The sequence below is a fragment of the Taeniopygia guttata genome, chromosome 1A (genome assembly GCF_048771995.1).
Source record: "Taeniopygia guttata chromosome 1A, bTaeGut7.mat, whole genome shotgun sequence".
Classification (NCBI taxonomy): Eukaryota; Metazoa; Chordata; class Aves; order Passeriformes; family Estrildidae; genus Taeniopygia; species Taeniopygia guttata.
Genome location: NC_133025.1, coordinates 57,739,954 through 57,765,627, shown reverse-complemented (window position 1 = coordinate 57,765,627; position 25,674 = coordinate 57,739,954). Strand labels below are relative to the sequence as shown.

Below are 25,674 nucleotides of genomic sequence, written 5' to 3'. Positions count from 1 at the left end.
AGTGTTAGAAGTTTTACATTTGTCACCAATCCTCTATTTTGAAGGTGTATCAAAATTTTCTGCCTAAACATGGGACCTGAATTTATAGACAGCATGTGAAAACCTATGGAAAACATCTCTGATTTCAGGTAGCTCCACAGAAGAACAGTGAGCAGCTGAAGCCTGTGGTTATTTATGGCATGGTGAGATATTAAGGCAAGCTGTCTCCTACTATATTTATGGTGGCTTGTTCTTCCCTCAGCCTAGCTCTTGAGTCCCAGCGAGTACACATGGTACGTGAGAGATTGAGTGGGAGGAGAGATGGCTGAGCTCCAGCGAGTGGAAGTCTAAGACAGAGCTGTGTTAAGTCTGAAATTGTACACACCAGGCAGTGGGAAGTAAAGATAACTTCCCCTTCCACCCTTCCATCTGTGCATGACTCAACGCCTCCAGGGTGAAACCCAGTGATCTCTGCTTCCAAACATTTCTCACTGTGGAAGACTTTTCCAGGGAACACTACTGGTAGGGTTGAGGTCTGTGAGCCTCCTTTGTAGGCAGAGCAGTTCAGGGATGGACACAGAGGAGGTACCACTGAGGTACCTTTGTCACATGTCAGACTTGCTCTGCAGTAGTCTCAGGGAGCTGCAGGTTACCAGGAGCCCAGGAGAACCATGGCCATCTGGAGTGACTCAAGCCTAAGATCTCTCTTTCTCTTGCATTTGGCACTGCAACAAGCACTAAGGGACTGCTGATTCACACCAGGCTGATGAGCCTTGCAAAAGAATCCAGCTTGCTGAATCTCTTTTATGCCATCTGTGGGACTCTTCAGCCAGCAGCCACATGACTGCAGTGTGCTCTGGGAAGTGTCAGAAGCCACCCTCAGGCCACACAGGTCCAGTCCAACCGTTCAAACGGGACACAGACACCACTTTCTAAGGCTTTTGGTTTCATAAGTAACCTTTAAAATGCTGCAGGTCTTTGGTCTTTGAAGAATGCTTTCAAGATGCTGAGCACATTTTCATGGGTTTCAGCCTTCTGCAGAGAACATGGCTGAGCTGCGTGTTGCTTGCAGTTGAGGCTGAAATATCAATAGTACAGAGGCTAAAAACTACTGAGTACACAAGAACCCTCAGACCCCTCCCTAAAGGGCTGATTTGGATAGGGACTGACACACAGATCTCTCTGGGTAAGCATTCCCTTGGTCAGAACAATGATACTGCAGCAACCTGTGACACTTGTTTGCTTGAACACCAGGCCTTCCCAGCACACAGCACAGACCCACCACACAGAGCCCTGCGAAGCTGCTGCTTCTTGGCAGCCACCTTGAACACAGGTGGCCAATACACACACTGAACACGACAGCTGCAACTGCATAGAAACCCTTCCTCTCCTGGGAAAACTTACTCCAAGATGAGCTTGATTTGCTCTAAAAGACACCTTGACAAGTTGCAACAGCCTCTACAGAGGGACACTGGCTGTTCAGCCTGGTTGCTTTCCACTCCAAAGGCAAGTATATGTGATAAAAAGCCTCCAAATCTGACTCCCTCTTTGGGTTTAGGATACTACATGATTTCTGAAAAACACCACTGAATCAAACATCCTGCTGTAGTTTAATGCCAGGAAGTCCTGTGGTACATGCACTAACCAAACTGCTCAAAATATGCTGGCATTTGGCAATTTAAGACTTTGAATATGTAAGGGTTTGAATATGTATCTTTTAGAAAAAGCTCTGCCACAGTAGGATTTGTTTTACAAACACCTTCAGATTTCTGACACTGTGTCACATCTGGAGTTACTTATGATGGATTACAGTTCTGGTTTACAACATTTAGCAGGCACAGGAGCTTCCAAGCATTGTCCCATGACTTCACACAGCAGTGCTGCAAATCCCACCGGGAGGATGCCAAGTTCCACCAGCTCTCTGGGGACCCTCACCGATTCCCACCAACCTGGTAGGTTTGTGCAGGTGAAGAAATGAGTATTAAGATGATCTGAAGAGACAATACTATTATCTGACATCCAAACTTCATCTTTGGGTTTCTTCTTTTCCCTAATCAAAAAGGCAAAAAGGACAAAAAGGGAGAAACCTGCGAGGCTGATATTCACAGTCCCAGATTTGTTTTTGTAGCACATGGTAAAGGGTTCCTCCTGATGATTAATTACCTCTTGCTGGGGATGACCACATTTAAAGTGTCTACTCTAATTCTTTCAGATCTGCCTTTGATAACAACGACCACTTTGTGTTGTTGATACAGCTGTGGTTTCTGGCAGAGATAGAGGCAATTGCTTGAGTTGGTCAGATCCACAGCAAGCTTTTGAGATCTGGAAAAAGGACTCTTTGATTTTAAACCCATGCAAGCTTTTCTTTTTAAAAGGCCTTCTGAATCACAAGATCTCCTGCTCAGGCCATTAAAAACTGCCCAGCTTGAGGTACCTTGTGACATGTGATTTTAGCTGAAAGATGCCTTCTAAAAGGTTGTTTGGCAGTGCCGGGAGCCTCATGCCAGGCAACGTCCCTTTGAAACAAAAGCAGCTCTCATGTTGCAGACACTGTCTCCACTGCCCCAGGACTAAAGTTAACATTGCAGGAATGAACAAAAGCTGGGGGAAGACTACACAGACCAACACAGTTTTAACCAAGTCATTTTCCTGGGTTGCAAGGCAATGTATACTCCAGTATCCATAGTGACAGAGAAAAAAAACCCACCCAAAAACTAATAAACCAAATACTTTCCTTTTCCGCTGCCAAGCTGTGGATTGACAGGTATTTAAACACTCAATGCTCATTCTAAAGATGGAAAAGACAAAGTATTTCACTTGCTGTACACTTGTTAGATGCATTTTTTGGCTCAGCTTGAAAACATTTCACAGTTCATGGAGTATTTGGCAGGAGACCTTTCAGCTTTCTTTTCCCACAGACTGATTTTATAGCAATTAAACGATGTAAATAAATTGTACATACCATTTCTCTGTTACTCACACCCAGACACACCTTTTCAAACATGGACAGATAATTATTGATAGTACCCACATGAAGAACTGCAAAGATTAATGATAAATGTAATTTATTGTGCATCTTTCACTGTGTCACCTGCACTCTTCCCATTAATCCATCTCAGCTGGATTATTTCTAGCATTCCTAACCTCTGAGCAGTTTCCAACAGCTGCTTTTATAGTTTTTTTCCTTCTCTTCAGCTATTTCCAAAAAGTGTTTCTTATCTTTCCTCTCAAATAGGCATTTTCACTCCTAGAGTGAATACTGCTTTATACTCATTGAGTTCAATGTGTTCCTGTCCCAGGAAAAATATAATTTGGACAGAAGATCCTGCATTGACAAGCATCACCTTTCTAAACATGGAAGGTCCACCTATGAGTAGAAAAGACTGCTCACCTGAGGAAAGGCTCACTACGCCAGTCTGTTCAAGTCACTGAACTGGATTAAAATACAGCAGTTACTTAATTTTGAGGGACATTTTCTTTGTTTTCTTCATTTCACATGTTTACAGTCCTTTGGGATAATTTCCAAGCTTTTGCTGCACAAAAATAAGCCAAAGAAACTTCATATTTTTTAAGAGGAAAAGAAAAAGACTCTCCTGAAATTGCTAAGAGCAAGGTCTTCTCAGAAACATTAAATATTAAAAGTCTCATAGAGAGCTGGCAAATCTATGGTAAATATTTGATTCTGAGCCCTGTGGTCTAACAGACTGGATCTTTTAAACATGATAATTCCTTTTTCACAGGAAAAAATAAAGCTGTTTGAGATATTTAAAGATTCTAGAAACTATGATTCTATAGCTCTCCTCTCCCACTCTCTTTACAGGCTTGTACAGCTGGATTCATTCCTAAGGACCCTAGATATCCTGACAAAAGATGCAGGAGTGGGAAAAGAACACCAAAACCCATCAAGGTGCTTTCAAATTAGAGATATCACACCCCATGCTCAGAATACGCAGTGTTGTACTGTCATGTAAAGATGTGATAGGAAAATATTTGTTTAACAAATGTTCATTCTAAAGCAATGTCTCAACGCCCCCCCACAAAGTTTCCTGCCATTTCCTGATACCACCCAGCTCTCATGTAGAGATTACAATTGTCAATATGTGTCCTTAAAATTTTTCTCAGAATGTAAAATTTATCCTACAGAAGAAGAGAAAAATATTTGAGAGCCTGTGATCATAGATTATGCCATAAATCATATATGTTACATAGAGATCTAGCATTTGGATGAATTCTCTCACTTTCAATACAAATCTAAATGCTCTGCATGAAATGTGTGGTTTAAGTATCCAGAATACCAAGTCTCTACACACATAATGTATCAGTGATTATAAAGAGGCAAATTTTCCCCTTTCTGAACCAAGACAGATGCCAAAACCTGCAAGCAGACAGTGCCACAGTTTCCCTCTCCCCAGGCTTTCTATTCCTGTGATGAGACTGCCTGAGCTCTGCCCACAGAGAGCCCCGGATGAATGTAGAATGAATTTTTCCCCTTCATTTTCCTCTAGAAGGGGCCTCTCCATTCTCTGCCCCAGTGCTCAGTCCCAGAGCTGCAGGCTGCTGCCTGGAGTTGTGAAAACAGACAGCTTAGGGGCATTGTACACTCCTGAAACCTGAGCGTGATCCTCAGTGTCATTACTCATCCAGGCAGCTTTTCTTTCCCCAGCTTTGGCGAACTTTCCTCCCTGAATCCTCAAGTGCTTGAAGGGCTGGAGAGTTGCCAGCCACCAGCTGCACAAGATCTTAAAGAAACCCGGACCCATTTTCATCATTTAGGAGAGAAAACAAATACATTTTTAAAAGAGCAAATTGAGCAGATTCGAAATACAATGGGGAAGTCCTCCGCGTCATTTACACTCCTCATTTCCCCATTTTGCTGCATCCTTTGCTTTCATCCCCACAGGAAAAAAAGAAGTCTTTAGAAACCAATATGAAAATACAAGCAGAAGAATCAAGAAGATTTTGTGACATCAGGGGAAAACTCAGAAGGGACAGTGATCTCTGCACAAGGCTTGATCCCTCCAAACCCAAGCACAGCTCAGCAGGGAACAGTGCAGCATGATGGAGCAAAAGGAGGGGTTTCGCTTCCTTAGCACCAGGGATCTGCTCTGAAATTATCTTGAGGAAGTGGAATTTGGTTTTCCTTGGGGATGAGAAGCAGCACTTTTTGCAAGCTGCAAAATGAAATTATGGTTCTTGGCCTAAGTTCCCAATTCCTGGGAAGAATATCCCTATTCACGTTGTTGCGAGCCTGAAAAAGGCAGAGAAGAAGAAAAAGAACAGAGAGGTCTGTCACTGTAGCCTTCCCAGCCTCCCTTCCTTGCCAGCATTTTCTTCAGGGAAATGCAAGAGGGTACCTGAGCTTGTCTGCGATAAAGATCACCCTCCTTTCCAGCAGCAAGGAGGCAAAGACTCGGCTCAGGTGCCGCACGCTGAGGGAGGTGAACAAGGACTCAAAATCAACGTGCTCCAGCCTGGAGTCGAGGGGCCGCCGCAGCTCGATGACCTGTTGGGGACAAAAAGAGCACAGGTGAGCTCTGGCTGCCCGCCCAGAGTGTGCCAAGCTAGGACTAGCAGGTATTTTCACAGCTAGCAGCCCTCACTGACTGCTGGTGAGCACCCACCACACAGCAGGAAGTCCTCAAACACAGTTCTTCCAAAGGCCTCCCATAAATCCTTCTTCCAGATGAAGACGATCCAGAGTCCACTCCAATAGGCACAGCATGAGATCAACCACAAGATTGTCCCACTGGACTGAGGACTCTTCATAAGAGAGGGATCTCTTCATAAGGAGGAAAACTAGTTTGTGTCCAGCTAGGAGTGGTTTTCAATCTTTCTGGTATTCAAGCAGCAGAATGTCATGGAGCCTTTCAAATCTACATTCTAACTTTTACAGTTACAATTTATTTATTTTTTACTGCAAGAATCTGGATGCCTAATCTCCTGACCATAAATTTTTTATATCAGTTACAGACAAGAGCAGCCTGTGGGTATTTCTCTTTGTTCATATCTGCTTAAATAATGCCTGTCATAGCACCTTAGCACTTCATACTCCTTATCTTAGACAGATGCTTATCGAAATTGTTTTTGAAAGCCTCCAACACCACACATTTCATAAATCGCACAAGAAAATTCCTCTAGTTCTGAACTACCCTCACCAACACCAAGCCTGCAGCTGAAACACGTCAGTGGCAAATTACTTCAATTACTTGTTGTCTTACCCTCAGTATACACTGGGAACAACTGGTCACACTCCTCTCTGTAGGAAACTTCTTGTGTATGGAATGGTTATCACGTGTCTTCCTTTGTCTTTTGTTTTCTATATTAAGTAAACAATTTTCTCAAGCTTTGCCTGTATTTTCTAGACCACGTAGGAAGCAAAACTGCCCTTCTAGGGCCTTCTCTCAGTGGGTGCATGTTTTGGAAAACAATACTCTAAATAAAATTCCATCAGCACTGTAAAGCAGAAAATTTGCTTTCCTTTATTATTCATCAATTCACTTGCTTTCACAATTAAAGATTTTGTCTAAATAATGCTACACTGTTCCTTTTCCTCACTTTATGGACCATAGTACCACCAGATCCTTCTCTGAAGTACTGTTGCTCACTCAGTTACTTTTATGTTGTATTAGACTACTCCTTTCCTCCTCACAGCATTTTGCTCTTGTCCATATTGATTTTCACACCAGATCTTCCATTTACAGGATCACAGAATCATTTAGACTGGAAAAGATCTCTAAGATCATTGAGTCCAGCTGATCACCACCATGACAACTAGACCACAGTGCCACATGCAGTCATTTCTTGAACACTTCAATGTGTTTCTTGAATTTAGGGGAGTGGGGCACTTTTAATCCCTTACTCTCCAAAGTGCCTGCCCCCATCCCAGTGCTGTACCATGTAAATGTGGAGTTTATGCCATCAATCAGATATTTAATGAACAGAATCCCAGACACAAACCAGCCACAACATTCACACAGCACACCACTGGGACTTTGCTCCTCCAGCACACATTTTTAACCAGCTTTGCATGTTCTCTGCAATCATGTCATTAGTTGGGACTATTTCCAGTTGGGTTGAGGAGAATGTCATCATGTAGTGCTCTGCTGAAAGCCCACAGACACAACTTTATCAACTCGCTCGCTTTCCTCCCTCTCACATTCAAGGCATACCATGCCATGGAGCAAATACGGCCAAAACTACTTTCAATTTGTCTCCCTCCATTCCCCCACAATCCTTCAATGCCATACCCTAAAGGTCTGCACTCTTAAAACCCTCCTGCTGTCCTTGCACCACATCATGTGAGATGCAGCACAGATCTTCACCTCCACACTGTGAAAATGCCATTCTCAAAGGCTGCAACATTAGCTTGGTGTGATTTCAAGAATTCTTTGACCTGACCCACACAAACAGAGGTTCTGTATTGTTCAAACCTGTCATTAGGAAGTTAAGTGTGGTGTCCTTGACCAGATCCAGGTCATATGATGGGCAGCACAGGATCTGCTGTCTGTGCCTCCTGGCCTCAAGGCCAATGTTCTCTATCCTTTTGTTATATTAGGCTGTGTGCTTACATTCATTTTTATCATAGGATTTCCATTTTGATTCTGACTCACTGAAGTCTCCATACCATCCCCTCTGGCCCCCTGTTTTACTCCCCAGCTTCCCCCCACAGTTGACAGATCATCTCTTCTTGAAGATCCCCAATGCTATGCCACGGTCCTAACTTTCAGTTGCTAATCCTGCACCATTTGCTGACCTGCTTCCCTGTCTCTAGGAAGTGTCTTTACCTCTGTTCCTGAGCCTGGCAAGAAGTTCTTGACTGTAATTGTCCTGCCCAGAGCTGGGAAAGGTGCTTCCATGACACTCCTCATGAGAGGCTGCACCAAGGCTGGGGAAATGCCCCGTCTCTTCTCAACCTCATCCAAGATCTGAAATAAAGGCATGAAGACACAAAACCATGGAAATCATGAAGAGGGAGATAACACCAGGAATGAAGTGTACCAGTATCTATCTGTGTCCTCTTCTTAATCCAGTATTGACATGGAGCTTTGTATCAAAAGCAAGAAGGCAAAAGGTGCAACTAAAGACCCTTGATTTCTTTTATCAGGAGAAACACAGCTCCAGTGAGGTCACTGTAAAGCTGAAAATTTGCAAACTCCCCACTACACTCAAAGCCAGGACTCCACCTTTTAACCACTCAGCAGGGAGTTCTGCTGAAGGAAGAAGACAAGAATTGACAATCTAGTTTTCCCATTAACTATTAACTCACAATGCTTTTGCTAGGTTCTGGAACTGGCATGTGGTTGCCTCACCAACACCATTTCAGATCCCTTCTTCAGCTATTGGCTTCCCTGATCCCCATTCATTTAGGTGCTGGCTTCACTCTCAGACCCCTCTTCACCTACAGCACAAATTCCCTCTTTCTTCCCCCTCACCTTAGAGAAGAGATTGAAGCATCCAAGGCGACTCACAATACAGTAAACTTCTGGGAGACGCTTCCCTTTTCCACTAGGCTTTCAAGACAAACACACACACAAAAAAAACCAAGGAAATGTCAGAGTTATGACTACTGCAAAGATAGAGTGACTCGTCTCTTAGTTGTGCATCTCACTGGCTGGCTCAGAAACTGGCAGGCATTTGACAGTATGGTGATGATGACAACCTGGTTCAAAACCTGGTACACCAGAAACAGGGAGGAGAAATGGGCACATCCACAGTGTGGTCCCAGCTTACCTAAATCAAATTACAAAGGCAGAGCAGACTGATCTACAGAGACAACTCTGAACTTTCAGGACCAGCACAGGTTTAGACAACTGTTTAATAGGTATCCAAACCTAAAGAGGATAAACCCTGTCTTCAGCTTCAGGGATGAAACAACAGTCCGTGGCCATGGTAAAGTGCTGGTGCAAGGAGAATGCAACAGAGTTATGTCTGGAGTGGAGGATGGGACACGGAGAGGGACTTTGGCACTGAACAGAAGAGAGCAAAGCTGCTCTGTTGCCACTCTTTTCATTCCACACTGAAAGAGAAGAGCAGCAGCTTTCCACTTTCCAGAATGGGTGCCAGTAACACCAACCCCACAGACGGCTGCACCACTAGAAAAAGAAAAAAACTCAGGGATAATTACCAGCAGCCTCCTACAATACCCAAATCGTCTGCTTCCATCTTCCCCCGTCAGGACAAATGAGAATGTCTCACTGCAGAAGGAGAAATCAGAATGACAAGATACCATCAGCCACATTACCAGCCCCAGACATAAAAATCCAATAAACACTCAGTATTTCTGCATTTCCCATACACCCCTCTCAGAGTTCTGCCCAATCTTCTACCATAACAGATCTTGTATTTAATTAGCTTGATAAAGAAATCTGTTTCTCATGAGTCAGGATACAATGTACAGTATTTACCTGACAAATTGATGGATGGGGGCCCAGTCCTTTGCATCAGGGAAGCAAAACTGAGGAATAGCTTTCAACTGATCTTCTGCCTCACGCATGAATTTGAAGGAGCGCTCAAGCTAGCAGAATAGAGAGAAGGAATGTTTCCAATTAGTCATGTGGGGATGGAATGACTTCAAATATTTTTCCTGTGACAAACGAAGAGGTGATGACAGAGGCTAAGTTTCTGCCTGGAAGATATTAAAATTTCTGTGATTCTGGCTCACCTAATGTTTAGATATCTCAAGGTAACTCTGTGCCCCAAATTCCACCAAGCCCTGTCTCTGCATCACCTGCCTCTGCTATATTGTGCCTCTAATCTTTAACACACCTTCCAGCAAGGGGCAAGAGAACTGAAGTCTGAGGGAAGCTCTGGTCACATCCCATTTACAAACACTCTGTCACATTGTCTCTGTGTTTCTCCCATTCTTCCTTCCCCATTTTGAGCTAGACTGTCACCAAAAGTCATTCCTTCCCTTTCAGAACATGTATCTTCTCCCAGCCATCAGTTCTCTTCAAAGAGGAAAGGGGGAGAAAGGGAATAGCTACATAAAAGTCATAGCCAAGGGCAGCAAAAGATCTAAATCAGCTGCTCTTTCAGGAGTGAGCAATACCATGACAATTCTCAGGCAGTGACTGAAGCCCTCCCACTATCTTCAGTCTCCCTTAATGCTGACACAGCAGAGGGTCACTGACACAACTCGTGGTCAACAGAGAAGCTGCAGCTCCTCCAGGGATCCAAGTGCCCCACACAACCCAAGACAGTCAGGCAGACCTTCAGTGGGAACTGCTGGGTGACCTCAGGGATGTAGGCAGCCCCAGCCTGCTTCTTGTGCAGCGAAACCACGACAAAGTACTCGAAGAGCTGCCTCTCCTGGTACTCGATCAGGTCCCGCTCCAAGGTCTGGTACCGCGGGGTTTGTTTCAGCCGCGACTTCACGTGCACCAGGCGCTGGCTGTGAGCTGGAAACACACAGAGAGCCTGGCTTAGTCTGGTTCTGCACAGAGCATCAACAGTGCCTTGCAGAGACCCATGGATAAACCTGAAATCTCCTCACTGCAGTGGCTTTCTCAGTGGCTGACTAAGAGGTGGAAACCATTTGGAAGCTGCACTATAAGCACTGACAGGGATGGGCCATAATCTTATGCCATCACCCTGAAGAACTTTGGCAGCAGAAGGATTCCATGGATAGCTTTTACAGCCCAAGCTGAGATCCATGTAGGACATGATGTAACAGATAATGTCCATCCATTCATCCCAGCACTCATTTATGCACTTTTCAAAGCCAGCACAGTGAGGTGATTGACCACCTTTGTTCAGAGGAGGCTGTAAGCAGCAATCCCCACGGTTTTACAAGACCAGCACCTGGGTCAGGCCAGGGCTTTGCTGTCTGAGTAATGCTGGGGACTCCCAGCTCCAGCACACCAGCTGGGCTGTAGGCCAGCAACAGAAAACATGTGATAAGAGGTGCCACTGAAAAATGCTGGCTCATGCCAGTTCTTCCTGTGCCTAAAACTAATCTCTCAGTGCCATGCTTCTGCAAGTTCACCCAAGACAATGGGAAAACAAGAAAAATTGCCAAGCAAGCTGTAACTGCAACACACACATGAGCCATGGGACAATAAACATTCCAGCATGGAAAGTAATGAAAAGTTGCCTGCTGAGAAGAGACCAGATGAGATTCCTCGAGACTACCCCCCTGCTTAGTTTTACAGTTGCATCCAAATTAAATCTCCATGGTGTCTCCCTTATCCCTGATACAAAAGAAAGAAAGAATTAACTACAAGTAGAGACTACAGCACATTCTCACAGCTTTGTTTTTTGGGAAGGTGGGTGGCAATGCAACTTTTTGATGGAAACAACCACCCCAGAGACACTATAGGAATTCCAATATATAATATATCTGCTTGGGAGACAGGACTTCCTGAGAAATTGTATATACCTGTTGATCTTTTGTCTGTGCCATTCATGGACTATTCCAGACAATGTAATTTAAATCAATCTTGAGGTGCCTCTCAAATCAGAAAGTGTAACAAACCCTGGGCAGTTAAGGCCTGGAAAAGAAGGCTTAGAGTCCTTTTTCTTGTCACCTACTATGTTATTTGCTCTAGGACTGTAAACCTTTCAGAAGTGGTTTCTGTTTCACCAGGGACTTCAAAAGGAGCAGTGTCACAGAAATCTGAGTGCTTCTGAAAAGCTTGCTCAAGATCTGCACTGTTTATATTCTAAAGATACCAGAATTTTACTGCTGTCATCATGGCAGAGTTTGTCTTCCAAGATTTTTCTTTTCCAAGGGTCAGCACTTCCAGCTCTGACATGCAGCCTTATGATTCACTGGGTCTCAGATGATGTACAGTGACTTGCATGCAGAGGTACCTGGCTGGTGTGATTGATGTGTTACACAAAATATACAAAGTCCCAAATACAAGAGACCTGCTAAATCATCTCACTTTCCTATTTAAAAATAGGGAAGTCAACACTTCAACAAGGCATAAAGCAGAATACAGTTGCAGTTAGAGCAAACAGCAAGTGCAAGAGCTCCTGTTCATACTTATGCAGACTTGCATAGTCACTCAGACCCAGGTCTGGATTTGGATATTGTCCAGAGCCCAGTGCTGTTGGATTTGAGGTGACTTCATACGATCTCCATCATCCTCTCTCTAGGGAGTTCTGATCTGCAGTTACAGAGAAACACAGGATGATGCACGTGATTCACTATGGCAACCAGCAGCATACAAGAGTTCAAGTCTTCCTGGCCACATCTACACTGCTTTTCTCAGCTAAATCTGAACATGGTCTGTATTTTCACAACATTTCAGGAGGGTTGTGAATATAATTTCTGCACCATCCTGATGCAAACCCTTTCTCCTGTCTCCAGGCTAGCCTTAGAACCTGTCAGAAGGTAGGCACTGGCAGCAATTTTCAGCTTGCTCTTGCTAACATAACAATACAGATAAAAACATCAATGCAGATGAAAGCAAGAGCATACAGTAGTTCTTGAGTGGGACGCTGTGCTCACAAGAGGGAACTCAGCCTGAGCTTTCACTTTTAAAAATCTGGAAGAGGGTGAGAATGAGCACTCCCACTCACAATGCATGGTGGCTGACACACAGCCCAGCTGCTGCTCATGCCTGTCTTTTCAGCTTGGAACTGAACTGACCTGCTATCCAGACCTGATGTGCATGTGAGTCAGGAAATTTTGGAATATGAGGGAGTTTTCATCTTCCATTCTAACTCTGTCAGGATTTTACATATGCCACACAAATTCCCAAAAAACAGCAACATCCCCAGAATGTGCAGGGGCTAATTACCAGTACAAGGTTTCAGGAGAGTATTTTGGAGACCAGTACACTAAATAATCCTACAAGAGTGAAGGAAGAAATGCAATGCTTTATCCCAACCCAGCCAGTACAGGAGAGTTTACCCAACAATAAATCACATAGTGTGACTCTGTTTTCCTAGCTAGCCAGTCTGGCTGCTGGCTTTTCTCCCCTAGTAAGCATGTGGTGAGGTGTCTGGATAGCCAGTGCCATGCAACACTGCTTCTGCCAGTCTGGTCACACATTTCTGACTCTGCACTTAGAGAAATATCACTGTATTTCCTCAGTGTCCAATACTCCTCCTGGGAAAGTCAGTCAACAAAGAGCTTTGATAGGAGCTGGAAGAGATGTTTGTTTTGGGCTCCTGTAGCCCTCTGCTCATGGATTTTATCCTGCAGCATTGAGATCTTTGTCTTCTCACTGTGTTCAATGCAGAAACAAGTTCCTTCTCCAAGGGTAGAACACAGAGGAGAGATCTTGTCCTAGGAGCTCAGAGCAGAGTTTATCAGGAGCCATTTGCTCTCTCCACACATTTGCCTTACCTTTCAGCTTCTCTTCAGTGTCACTGTCTGATTCACTGTTTTCATCTGTAACTAGGAAAAAAAAAAAAAGAAAGAAAGGGGAAGATGAATTAAGGAAAGCCTATTTATAGATGTGCATTTCTTATTACTGGCATGAGAAAGCTGGGCCTGGCAACTTCAGGGGGAAGCAGTTTAGGTCCCAAGGGCCTTGTTCTTTTCAATGGTGCACATACCCACAGATATTCAGCTTACCAACCCTGGTATCTTCCCATTCATTCAGGAAAAAAAAAACACCCAAACCAACAACAGCAAAATCGATTATGCACAGCCAGAAGAGTTGCATAAAGAATAAAATGCCAGAACAGTATTTTATCTGAGTTTGTATAAGCACAATACCAAGGCAAAATACTCATTAATATGCAGTAGTTTCTGGGACATGGGATAAAACCAAGAAAAGAAAGAAAGAAACAAACAAAATCATCAGACTAAATCAGATTAAAGGTCTATATGGTCCAATGATCTATTTCTCTGAATGATGCTATAGGGAGGGGTATAAAAAGTCTGGGATGCTCCCCCTGAAAGTTCATATAAACCCACTCATCCACCCGGTGGCTGTCTATGCTTTATGAAATAGGATAAACAGTAACAAATAATTTGGGAAACAAATAGAGGTAGTCACCTTTTGCTGGAAATTAAAGTGTTTTGGAACAAAAATCCTGGGTTGGAAAGACACAGTTTTTACAGAGATGAGATGCTTAAATGTAATTGCTCTGAAGCATCTGAATGCTTTGGGCAAGTTGTTAAATGACAGTAGGAGGCTGACAGTCTCAATCCTGCTATGATGGAGATGGTCCTACAGTTAGTTGCAGAAACCCTGATTCCCAACTGAGGCTATTTGTTTATTGGGATGGTGAAAGAACCAGGGCTGTTCCAAAATTTCCTGTCTTCCATTGGACAGTTCACTGAAGTGACACATTCCCACAAAATATTTTGATCTCAACAAATCAGAGTTTTTGGACAGAACATTCCTCTCCACAGCTTCCAGCAAGTTCCAGAAATAAACTTCAAAAAGAGGGGACATGTTTGGGGTGACCTATAAGGTTATCATGCAAAGCACATACTGAAAATGATGCAAGAAAAACAGAAAACTTCCATTTTTACCAAAGTTGTTTGGGCAGAGGAACAGCCCTTATCTTACAAAAAAAAAGAGCAGAAACCCCAACTCAGCCCTAGTCTGGACTGGAAGAAGTGCTAGAAAGTGTCACATAAACCACTAAGGCAGTCTAAAGTCCATGGCAGGTCCTCAGAAAGTCTTAGATATATGATGATTTGAAGCTCACTTACCTTTCCCTGAATTGCTCTCTGTAGACTGTGACAGTCTCTTGACACGTTTCTTTCCCCTCCGTGCCTCGTAAATGGCATTGATTTTCAACACAAGCTGCTCAGCAAACACACAAACAAACATGGTTAATTTCTTCCCCAGGCAAGAAACTGAGTTAGAATTTAGTGCAAAATGTTCTTTATTCCAACCTTGGCCATACTGAAACTTTTCCCTTGATGGTGCAGGAGGCACAATTCCCGGGATCTACGCTGTACTACTCGTGGCCACACTCACTCTGGTCCAGCAGAGCCCAGGGTAACAAACCCTGATCAAAGGCCCCACCTTAATGCACTTCCACAGCTGTATTGGCTACACAGAGTCCATCTCTCCATACCATGATCCATGCTCCAGGGAGCACCAGACGGTCCCTTGGCAACCTGTCCTGGTCTGCAGGTTTGGAAGCAGAAAACTGGCTGGAGGATGACTGAAGAAATTGAGAAGGGTGGAGACCAGTGATACTGAAATATTTTACATCAGTGGTTTCCTTTGCAAATCCTGTAACCCCTGTGCTCCCAGCTGACCAAGAGAGAGATCATTGCAGTGTTGGGCAGAGCTGGGCTTAGTGGCTCATTCAGCGCCTCTGGTCTCCCTGTTCATTGCTGCAGGGCAGGGGAATTGCAGCAGAGCCATGCCAGGCTTCCTGCCTGAGCAGACCTGCTCCTTCTCAGGGTCCCAGGCAGGATATGGACACAGCATTCCAATTTATTCCATAAATAACTGGAATAAATTCAGATTCCACATTTATTTCCACACATCTGGTGAACTCAAGGTAAGACAGGCCCACCACCTACTTGGTCAGGCAACTCTGAACACAAATATTTAAGTGGGAGGCAGGATGCTCTGATGTGGAAGTGCAGCCTTCACCCAGATGTCCAGCTCAAGCCTCAGGTGATGCTGCCCTTGACACAGCAAACCTCAGTTCTGGGCTGGCCCTGCAAGGCTGCTCAGTGGCACTGTGGGGTAAATAAATACTTGGAATCCTCTCTTCAATTGATATAAAAGTATATGTGAACACACTGACAGAGCTCAAGCCATGTACAGATGTGAAGACATACTGGGAAAGAAACCCTAAACATTTTCAGTCTTTGGCTCATTCCTGAAAGGCTGAGGCACACAGAGAGGGCATTCAAAAATCAGATATGCAAACATGAACACAGATCTGGCAACCTGGAAACAAAGAAGATATACAAACACATCCCTTTTTCCCCAAATGCAAACTGTGAGTTTGGAAAAAAATCACCAGAGACTGTCCCTGGTAGCCTCTGCTTGTCCTGCAAAGACCAGGATAAGCAACTGTGTTTTTATAACTGTGTTTTTGAAACATTCAATAGATAGACTGCTGCCAAACCTCATTTGGACGAAATACACATCCTGCCAGATCTGAAAGAAAACAAAATTAATGTGGAGTAGTGCTGTATCCAAGTAAGAAATAGGAAATGTTGCTGCAGAAAATGTTCATAACTACAGACAAGTCCTTTTGTCACCCAGTTGTCATTATGTTCATTGCTCATCTACAGTCACACCTTAAATTATAAACAGCCAGTACATCAATCAGAAGGAGCAAAGAACAACTGATTTCCAGGAGGAAACAAACACACAACACACAGACAATTTCTGTCAGGAAGCACAGAAGGAAGTATGATGGGTACATCTTCTGCAAAATGTGACCTGCTTTTTTCCCCTCTGATATACTTCAATTTCTATCCCAAAATTACAATGATTTTTTTTTTCCTTATTATGAAATCTCAGATGGAAAAAAAACTTCTTTGAAAGGACATGTTTGTGTGCCTTCTCCTTCAGGTAGAAAGGGGGTTAAACACAAGTCAAGACAACAGCCAGGACAGCAGCTAACTTGCATGGATGCCACACACTGGAAGCTGAAGAAAACCTGGTCTCATACTCAATTTTTGCCTGGAAGAAGCCAAACGAAAAAGACAAAGCCCTAGATTTACCTTAGGAATCTTCCTTCTCCTCTTGCCATTCTGAGCGTCTCCCAAGGAGAAGAAGGTGTCATCTGGACTGCTGGGGGTTGAGGGAGGGCTAACTTTGGATGGTGACCCAGTCCCATCCCGGCTCAGTTTCCGTATGTCTGGCAGTTTGAAACTCCGCCGTTCTGAGTTTTGCCGGAAAAACATGGGTTTGGAAAGCAACTGGAAATGGAGGAGAAGGAATGAATGACCACAGAACCTCGTGTATCTTTACTCCACTGCTTGCACTGTCATATCAGTAAATTCAGTGGGGCAGCCACAGCACTCAGGAGTCAAAACAGCCTGAGAGTGCCCACGGATTTCTGCACATGCAAGAAACCCATGCAGCTGCCAGGCTACATCTTGGCCAGCAATTTAACCACCCCATTTTCATTCCAGAACAGAACACAAGCTCAGGGGTTGGGCAAGAAGGCCTTGCTCCAGTGTGAAAAAAAAATCTCCCAGGATTTGGGTAATCCAGAGGCTGGGATTGTAAACAGGACAAGACTAACCAACCAACCACAGGCATTTGGGATAAGGATCAGCTAGCCAGGAGGGACAGAGAAGCAGTGAGAGCAGGCAAAATGCACTGTCAGTATGGCTGCCTTTGACAGGAGCCAGAATCAGATATTTCAAAGGGTACAAGAGATGCTGTTAGACAATTACTGAGACTGCTTTCCTCCTAAACTCATTAGCAAGTTTGGTGGGAGTCCAACAGAAGATGTTTAAATAGCAGAGTAAAGCTCCTAAAGTCTCTGACCAAAAATAGCATCAGAGAAGTAGAGAGCTAAGCTCCAGATAAAGAGGGGCAAACTACTTCTCACCAGAAAAGTGCTCAATAAGAACACTTTTTATCTTCTCCTACAGAATTTCCCAGTAGTTATGACAAGGTAAATTGCACCTTTTGTGGGAACAGTATCTGCACTGACAGAGGATGTATCTGGCACAAAGAAGTGTGGGGGAGAGTTATCCAGCCTAGTTCTGAGCAATTCACAGCAGCACCATGACTGTAGCTGAAGCAGCACCACCATTTGCCTCCATCTACAGACATACTCAGCAGTTATTAGTCACACCAATCAATCCACTCAATTAAGCTCAGGTGTCTCTTGATTCGGCAGAAGATGCTCAGGTCACAAAAACGTTTGCCACCTACAGAGAAGTTGTGGAAAATGAAGTTGTAAGGAGTCTTTGCACTGAAGAATCCCATTCTGCACTAGGGATATGAGCTGCTACATCTATAGTAGTCCTGAAAGTCTGTCCAGACCCATTCCTCATCACTGCAGCCTGGCCAGGCTCTCCAGCAGGATTAATACTGCAGCTGCAAACCCATTAGCTGCCAAGAGAGCTGCAGCATTTCTTTTCTGACTGATGCAGATCAGGGCTTTTAGACACCAAAGCACAGTAGAGTAACATAATGACTCCTGTTCAGCTCTCCTTCTGGGAATAGCATGTCTGGTGAAAGGCATCCCTGTGCAGCACTGCAGCCCCTTCCCATAGCACATGTGGGAAATCTGGGTGCATGGGTGACTGCAAATCTCTCTGAGGGAGATCAATCTCATCCCAACACTCATACACATGGCACCTTGCTGCTCTAGGCCTAACTAGCAACAAGGAGAATGGATTGAGAACCACAGAACAATTTTCACTTTAAAGAGCTGAATTATCCAAAACCACCTTAGTTGCTGATTAAGTGGGTTGGAAAAGAGCAGCATGTCAAGGAATGCTGCACATACAACTTCTGAAAATGTTGAATAACAGCTCTAATAATAGTTGTTACTTGGAAAGCACGAGAAAACCCTTTGGCTAGGAAAGCTGTGTTTAGATCCTGCTATCCACTCTGGACCCATCTATTGCCAAGATGACTTTGGCTGTCATGCTGTCCCTGCTGTCCTAGGCTTTGATTATCTAAACAGGCACCATGAATCAAGCAAAGCAGCTTGGGAGGCTGAGAGAGAAGGACCTTGGTAAACCCTGAGCTCTCTCCAATCAAAGTTTTACCTCTTCTTTTGGTTCCATGGACAAAGAGGATAAAGGCACCAAGCTGTGAGCTGGGCTGTGGTGGGGACACTCTTCTAGCACTGGCTCTCCACCCAGGGGACTGGCACTGCCTTACTTACCAGCAAATTGTCTCATGGAGAGAGCAAAAAAGGCTCCTGGGGGATGGGGGATGTGCTGCAGGGGCACCAGGGCACCAGCATGGGCAGACTGCACTGCTCACAGACACTGAGACAGGACTACTGCAGGCCTTGATTACCCAAATACTTCCATGCCCTCTTTGAGGGGAGAAAGGTCTTCCCACACCACTAGGGAAGGCAATTCTGAAGTGAAAAAAAAGTGAAAGCAAACAAACCATTTATGTAAGGGAATGCTGGTTTGTTTTTTACCTCACTGAAGGACAGTAAATCCCCTCTTATCACAATGTACTCTGTGGCAAAAGACATAAAGGAAAAATCCCTAACATGATGAAAGTGTCCACTTTTTCCACACAGGACCTGGATTTCACCCAAAAACGTTTTGGAGCAGAAGAGGTGGCCACTTGACTCAAAGTACCTTTGTGGGAGTCCCAGGTACAGAAGAGGTGGGGGATGCTGGGAAGGTCAGGACACATTTCTTCCCCAAACAGCGGCTGTTGGTCTCAATGTCTTCATAAGGGTTTTCCTTTGATGGTGGATCTGCAGCAAAAAGCCAAAAGCAAAAGATTCTAAGAGCAGAAAATTTCTGAGGTTTGCCATAAAAATCCGTTTAGGGATCCGCTGGTCTTCTCCCACCTCCCACATCAGACATAAAAACCTGTTCTCAAGCATTCCTGCAATTGCTTCATTCTCTCCATAGTCCTAGAAGTCCAGCTGCTTGCTGGACAGTGTCCAAACCCTGACACAGACAGATGCAGTCATAGAAACATATCACAGATACTACAGATGGAAAAGACCCTGTGAGCCCTCATGTTCATTTTCCTGCATCCAGAAGAGCTGTGATGTTCTCATGCACATTGGTTCATAACTACATTTCCTTCTTTCCCATCCTCTGCTTGGAGTTGCTCAATGAAACTGTGAGCTGAAGCCTGGCATGAAGGTCCTCTCTCTGTTTAAGCTCCACATTTAGGGGGATGACATCTGGTCATCAATTACTTGGGGCTGAAGTGATGCCCTGCTCTCAGGCTGACTGCAGAAAGGTTTAATCCACACTCTGGACATGGATATCCATCACACAATCCAAATACCAATCATGGAGACCTCAATCTCACACTCTGTACTTTAGAAAGAGGGAAGGATTAAGCCACTCAAAGTTAGGATGCTCTTCCCCTGGAGAAGGATGGGGGGAGGGCATGTGGCACACAACACACACCTCTGAAGTAGATGTAGGTTCCTTTCTTCCAAGTAATTCTGGAGATAAGGCACACAACTCATTTGTGTTTTAAACACCCAAAATCATATGTAATGAATTTCTTGTATCCCACTCTTCAGCAGTACTAGGGAATATAAGCCTAAGTGTGTCCACAAAGAGTGCAGCTCTGAAAAACCAGGTTGTGACATCTCCACCCAAGCATCTAAGAAACCACTGACAAAGGCTTAGCCCAAGCATCTGCACAGGCAAATGATACGTTATGAGCCTTGTCTCTTCACTGCCCTCATTTCATGCCATATCCCTGTGGAGAGCTGGGATTCAAAGCAACTGCCTTTCTCTTACTGTCACATAATGCCTGGCTGAGAGTAAAGACTGAAGCCAGGGGTGCTGCAAGCCCCTGCAGCAGGACCAGTAATGGCTGTGGGATCCCACCTGCCTGCCCAGCTGGGGCAGGAGTGCAGCTGAACTCTTCAGACAAGGACAGAAACCCAAACTTTTCCCAGCACTGTCCTCTCCAGTAGCTGGTGACACCCAGTGCTCCAGCAGGGAATCCAAATTCTCCATGGGGAGGGCAAGTGAGTGTGACACCAGCAAAGAAAAGCTGCACTAACACTTGGTCAGCAAACATTCTCCCGTCCCTGAAACTGGCTCCACTTTCTAATTTCAATGGCCTCTTTCAGTATTGAAAATATACTTCAGCTGTTATGCAACTGGGAAGACTGGAGAAAAAAAGAGAACAAACTTGGATTCTGTCAGCTGTCCTGTCCTCAAACTGATAAACAAGTCAAATTAGCTTCAGTCTAGAAGAAAGAACACCATTTCCCTCTTTTTTACAAATAAACCTTGTCATCCATTGGCCAGCTTCCAATATGCCAGGCAAGCAATGGTGAACAGGGGAAAAGAGGGTGCACGAAGGAAATCTGTGTGACTCTCTGGGAATTGGAACCATTATCCCACCAGCAGCTGAACCCCCCCAAGTCACACACATGAGTGTTTGTATGTGTGTGCTTGCAGGTCCTGATGGGCACATGTGATTGTCTGTGGGCCAGCAGCAGTGTCCTCTGGCTGAAGTCTTGCTTCCCCCTCCACTGCTGAGGTTTTCACATGATGTTTGTCTTGTGGATTAAACTTGTCTGTGGTCTTGTGAAAAACAAAACTGCAGCTCTTTATTTTGAGTTATCCCTGTCCACCCCTTTCCCCAAGCTTCCATGGTAACACCACCAGGATTCCAGAAATCAATTAAAGATCACTGACTCCAGGCAAAGCCTTAACACGCAGCGAGAAAACAAAAAACAAACATGCTCTATTAGCTGACAATTACCTATAACTTTGTTTTCTTCTAATCTTTGCAAGTAAAAGCTGGAGGGGAGACGAACTTCAGGCTGATATTTGAGTTCCCTGCACACTTGGGACATGGGGGTGTGCTTGTGTTTGAATAGATGGATTTGCCTTCACAGCCACTCTGTAATGCTATCCATGTTATTCCAGCTGACAAGATGACCCTTACTCAGTGGTTTCTCAGACCTCCCATCATGCCCCAACACAAAAACCCCACAGCAGCTGCTTAGACACTCCCTGTTCCTTTGGCCCCCCAAGTGAAGAGAAGAAAAAAAGCAAACACAAGGCCCTTAGCTCCACAAATGAGGCCGACAGCTTCAAAAATGTCAGAAAGGATGGATTAGAATTCCCTTGTCTGCCATCAGCCCCAAAGGAACATGATTCCTTTAAGAGTCCTTTCTCATTAAGTATGATCAGATTTTATTCATGTCAAAAGAATAATGCCTGGCCTGCTCCTGAGAAAGTGCAGCTCCTCCTATACTGAACAACACAGAGCACCTCTGTAGGATTACAGCAGCATGGCACTGAGGCAGCTATTCCCTTCCTAATCTGCTGACCTCTGCCAAGAGATTTATGCAGAACCAGCCTACAGCTACTAAAACTAATTAAGGCATTTTCAAGGTGGACACTTCTATGTTCCATCAAAGGCCACCTAACTCAAAGATTGAAAAACACTATATAAATGGAGAGGGTTGCAGGAAATAGTCTTTAAAATGGCATTGATCTGACACTGAAGCTAAAGAACTAAATAAAACTCAATTTCAAAGAATGTGGGACCAGTTTCTTAATTGTAATGGTACCTGAAGCCATACACAATCGTGTTCCTGAGCTGTGGAACTGACTTCAAGGCTATGTTTTCAGATTGTTCACATTATCTCAGCAGTGACAAAATCACCACAATGGGCAGATCAGAGCTGTGAGAAGTAATCCACAGGACAAAAGGAAGGCAGAAAAGATATACCAGCAAAAAATAAAAGCTGCTTCCCATATGCCTCAGGTTTATCTTTGAAGCTGATGAGCTTTGAAGTACCCCCTCCATTTTTCTTACTACTTGCCAATAATATGCACAAAATGTGTCCTAGTTTACATTTGGATAATAAACACACTTTATTCAGCACCTCTGCCTGTTGACCATGAGCCCCTGCTACTCAGGACTAGCAGCCAGCTCCCTCCCCTGTGCAGGGTTCCTACCCAGGATGTCTTCATAGACATTCTCCTCAGATAAAGTGCGTGTGAGGGCCAGCTTGGTCTGCGCGTACCAATCCACCCGGCCGTGCTCGGATGACGACTGCAGCAAGTCTTCAAACTCATATGATTTCCTGCACCACGGAGAGGGGGAGGAGGAGCAGAGAGGAGAGTGAGGCAGTTAACCAGCATTTATAACCAAATTACAGCTAATTCACTTCTCCAATGTGCAACACAGCTGGCAAAATTAATTACCGAGAAGGTTTCGCTGCCTCATCCCATATAAAGCACGAAAATGCAATACTGAGATTGGCTGTTTTTATCAGCCATGCAAATAAAAGCATTTGGGGGTGCCATAGATAATCTGGGTTGTTATGGCAATAGCACACTGTGAAGATGCAAGTGTGAAATGGCATATTCTGGAACACTGTACAGAACCTTAGGACATGAGACCTCCCATTTACATCACAGATATCACCCACGGAAAGTGCAATAGGGCCCCAAAATCAGCTCTTTGATCAGCAGAGAAAAACAAAACTTGCTTGCAGAATGATAAGAAGGGTAAAACTGTGCCCTTTGTGTGCAAATCTAGCAAGTTTTGATTTTCTTTCTGCAACAGAGCCAGAAACCTTTAAGTGACAATTTATCCGTATATTTTATGTTCCCCACCCCAAAAACATGTGACAATCACGTGGGAGGGGATAAAAGGCAAGCAAACACTCCAGAAGAATACATACACATCAGATTCATTGAGGTTTACTATGGACAGTGAAAATGCTCCAGTAGAGACTAGAGATTATCATTCCAAACACTGTTCCAGACCAGCTGTGGTCATTTTGTAATTAAGTAGAGTTTCTCCTAAGAAAACCAAAACAAAACCTCAAATGCCTCAATTTTGGGCTTGAAGGTTAAGCCATGTAATACAGTGACCTTAAATCTGCCATGACTTATCCCTCCACAGTCACCCTGTGGAGTAGTGCTGGCCACTCCTACATTCTTGGAGACATGACTGAGTGCTGATTATGCTGGAGATTCTGAGCAAAAAGGGAAGATTTGTCTCTCTCAGAGAGAGATGGAAAGATGGGACTCTACCATGAAGACCCAACAGTTGAATGAAACACAACCCCAATACCTGTGGTCAGTGTTGTTCTTGTGCTTCCCGCTCCAGAGCCTCCTGCTGACAGCTGATGGCGGAGGAGAGGAGGGCAGAGGAGGGGGAGGAATGGATGGCAGAGGGGGTAAGTTTCTTTTATTCCTAACTGCGGGCACCCAGTCCTCTTCCCCCTCATGTTTGAAAGTCCGCCGAGGTTTGGGCAGTGGGTTGATGAAGGGCTTCTTCTCTGGCACTCCCGGCTCTGTGTACACATTCTCCACTGTGCAGTGCTTGGATTTCATATGAGAAGTTCTAATCTCTTCTAGAGTCCCAAAAATTGGCTCACTGATTTCAGAGTCCACGCCAAGAAGCCTTTTGTTGAGTTCAGCCCCACATACGCCCTCATGGCCCTCGGGAGCGGTGTGCCCTTGTGCAGCCTTCTCCTGCAAGCACTGTGGGGAATAGTAAGTACCAGGCAACTGTGGCTGCAGCTCTGCTGAGCCATCTTTCAAAGCCTGCTCTAGCTTCTTGACCTGACTAAGCACTGAAAGGTTCTCCTTCTGGACGTCCCACTTCCCACCTTTCACTTCCTTGCATTTTCCAGGGCTGAACTCCATTTCCTCATCCTTCTGCACTTCCCCTTTTCGCTCTGCTGCTTGCCCTGTTCCTTTCTGAGTTCCTGCCTTCCGCTCATTCTCTTTGCCTGCCCCTTTGCACTCCAGTTCCCAGCTCTGAAGTCTCTTGGTCTCTGCTTTCCGAGTTACCAGTGCTTCCCCACTCATCTTCTCAGTTACACAAGGCATCCTGTGCTCTTCTTTAACTCCTGGCTCCTCCTCTCTGCGAGGAGCAGACTGCGTTTCCTTTTTCCCTTCCCATTCTGAAATTTTGTCCTTGATGCTGAAGGACTTATTCCTCAAGCCAATTTTTCCAGGTGACCATATATTCTGAGTGCCTCCTATCTGTCTCCTGATGATTTTATTGTTTTCTTTGACATTGAGATCCATAGACGGGTCACTGATGATCATTTTAGGATTAAGCATGTTCTGCTGAAAGCAGTCGAGCCTTGGATCCAGCATCAAGTTCTCCAAGGCTCCCAGTGGGTTCTTCGCCACAGAAGAAACTGGTGCAGCTTCAGGTGTTAAACCCAGGGCAACAGAGGAACCTTTAGAACATTTCTCACTCAAAAATCCACACAAAGATTTTTCTACTTCCTTCACAGCTGCTGTATTGTTTTTATCTGCAAGCTTGATCCTGCATATCAAAGGCAAAAAGGAAATAAACATTCACTGCCATTGCTCATCCTTGGTTTAGTTCATCAGCTCCTCAATCTTTACTCATAAAGTTGATGGCAGAGAATGCTCAAACCAAGCACTTGACATGGGCTTAGAGGGGACGATGTTCAGGGAAAGGTCTTTTTAGCCAGAATATAGTGTCCTTCTCTCGTTAAAACCAAGATGAGGTTGGAAATGGAGCCTTTTTCTGTGGAAGAAGTAGGCTGCAGGTGAGAGAGGTACTTTTTGTAAATCAGACATTCTGATACCAATGAGAGCTTCACCAATGTGTATGTGTGTGTGTGCGTGTGCAGAAGTGCAGCAGAGTTTTGGACACTATCAGGCATTAAGCAAACAAATGCAAAATGGACCACCTGCAAACAACAGCAAAATTACTGCTGTTACACAGAGGAGAAAGCAGCTGGCATTCCTGTAGTGCTTGCTCAGAGGATCTCTCTCAGTCCATCCTAATATTTCCCAAATCCATATTGATGGCCAAAGATTCACTTTTACTATTCCATTTCTATGGGCTCTTCCATCCCAGTCTACATGTGCACTTAGCCCCACCATGCACTCAGGCACTGTCCCACATCACCCAGAAACCAGATTCAACATTCTCAGATGAAACATCTTCACTGTTTGGGTCCAAAGTGCTACAAAAATTCCAAATATACTTAGTCTAGAGATTTCCAAGTGTGTGATACCACAGTATCAATACTGTGATATTTTGTCAATATCCTGCTAAACAGGCAGTTATTCCAACACAAAACGTTTCTGAACTGAAGCACTTGGCCATGTCTTTGAGGTTTGCCTGGGCTTGGGAAAGAGTACCAAACAAC

The 25,674-nt window shown here is 44.5% G+C and overlaps 1 protein-coding gene across 3 annotated transcripts in view; it reads right to left on the bottom strand.

The window, feature by feature from the left end:
* DENND2A (DENN domain containing 2A) overlaps positions 1-25,674 on the bottom strand; it is a 57,131-nt gene that overhangs the window by 8,035 nt on the left and 23,422 nt on the right. For 2 of the 3 annotated variants that reach the window (XM_002197600.6, XM_012569231.5), the window contains exons 3-14: positions 23,604-24,815; positions 22,478-22,605; positions 19,154-19,275; positions 16,589-16,786; positions 14,600-14,693; positions 13,277-13,327; positions 10,189-10,376; positions 9,384-9,493; positions 9,104-9,173; positions 8,412-8,489; positions 7,764-7,904; positions 5,334-5,482 (exon numbers count right to left, since the gene is read on the bottom strand). In XM_002197600.6, coding sequence (XP_002197636.5) covers positions 5,334-5,482; positions 7,764-7,904; positions 8,412-8,489; positions 9,104-9,173; positions 9,384-9,493; positions 10,189-10,376; positions 13,277-13,327; positions 14,600-14,693; positions 16,589-16,786; positions 19,154-19,275; positions 22,478-22,605; positions 23,604-24,815 — 2,541 coding nt within the window. Of the gene's footprint in view, positions 1-3,027; positions 5,228-5,333; positions 5,483-7,763; positions 7,905-8,411; positions 8,490-9,103; positions 9,174-9,383; positions 9,494-10,188; positions 10,377-13,276; positions 13,328-14,599; positions 14,694-16,588; positions 16,787-19,153; positions 19,276-22,477; positions 22,606-23,603; positions 24,816-25,674 lie in introns of those variants that run through there. The other variant, XM_072923540.1, reaches the window with a different exon arrangement.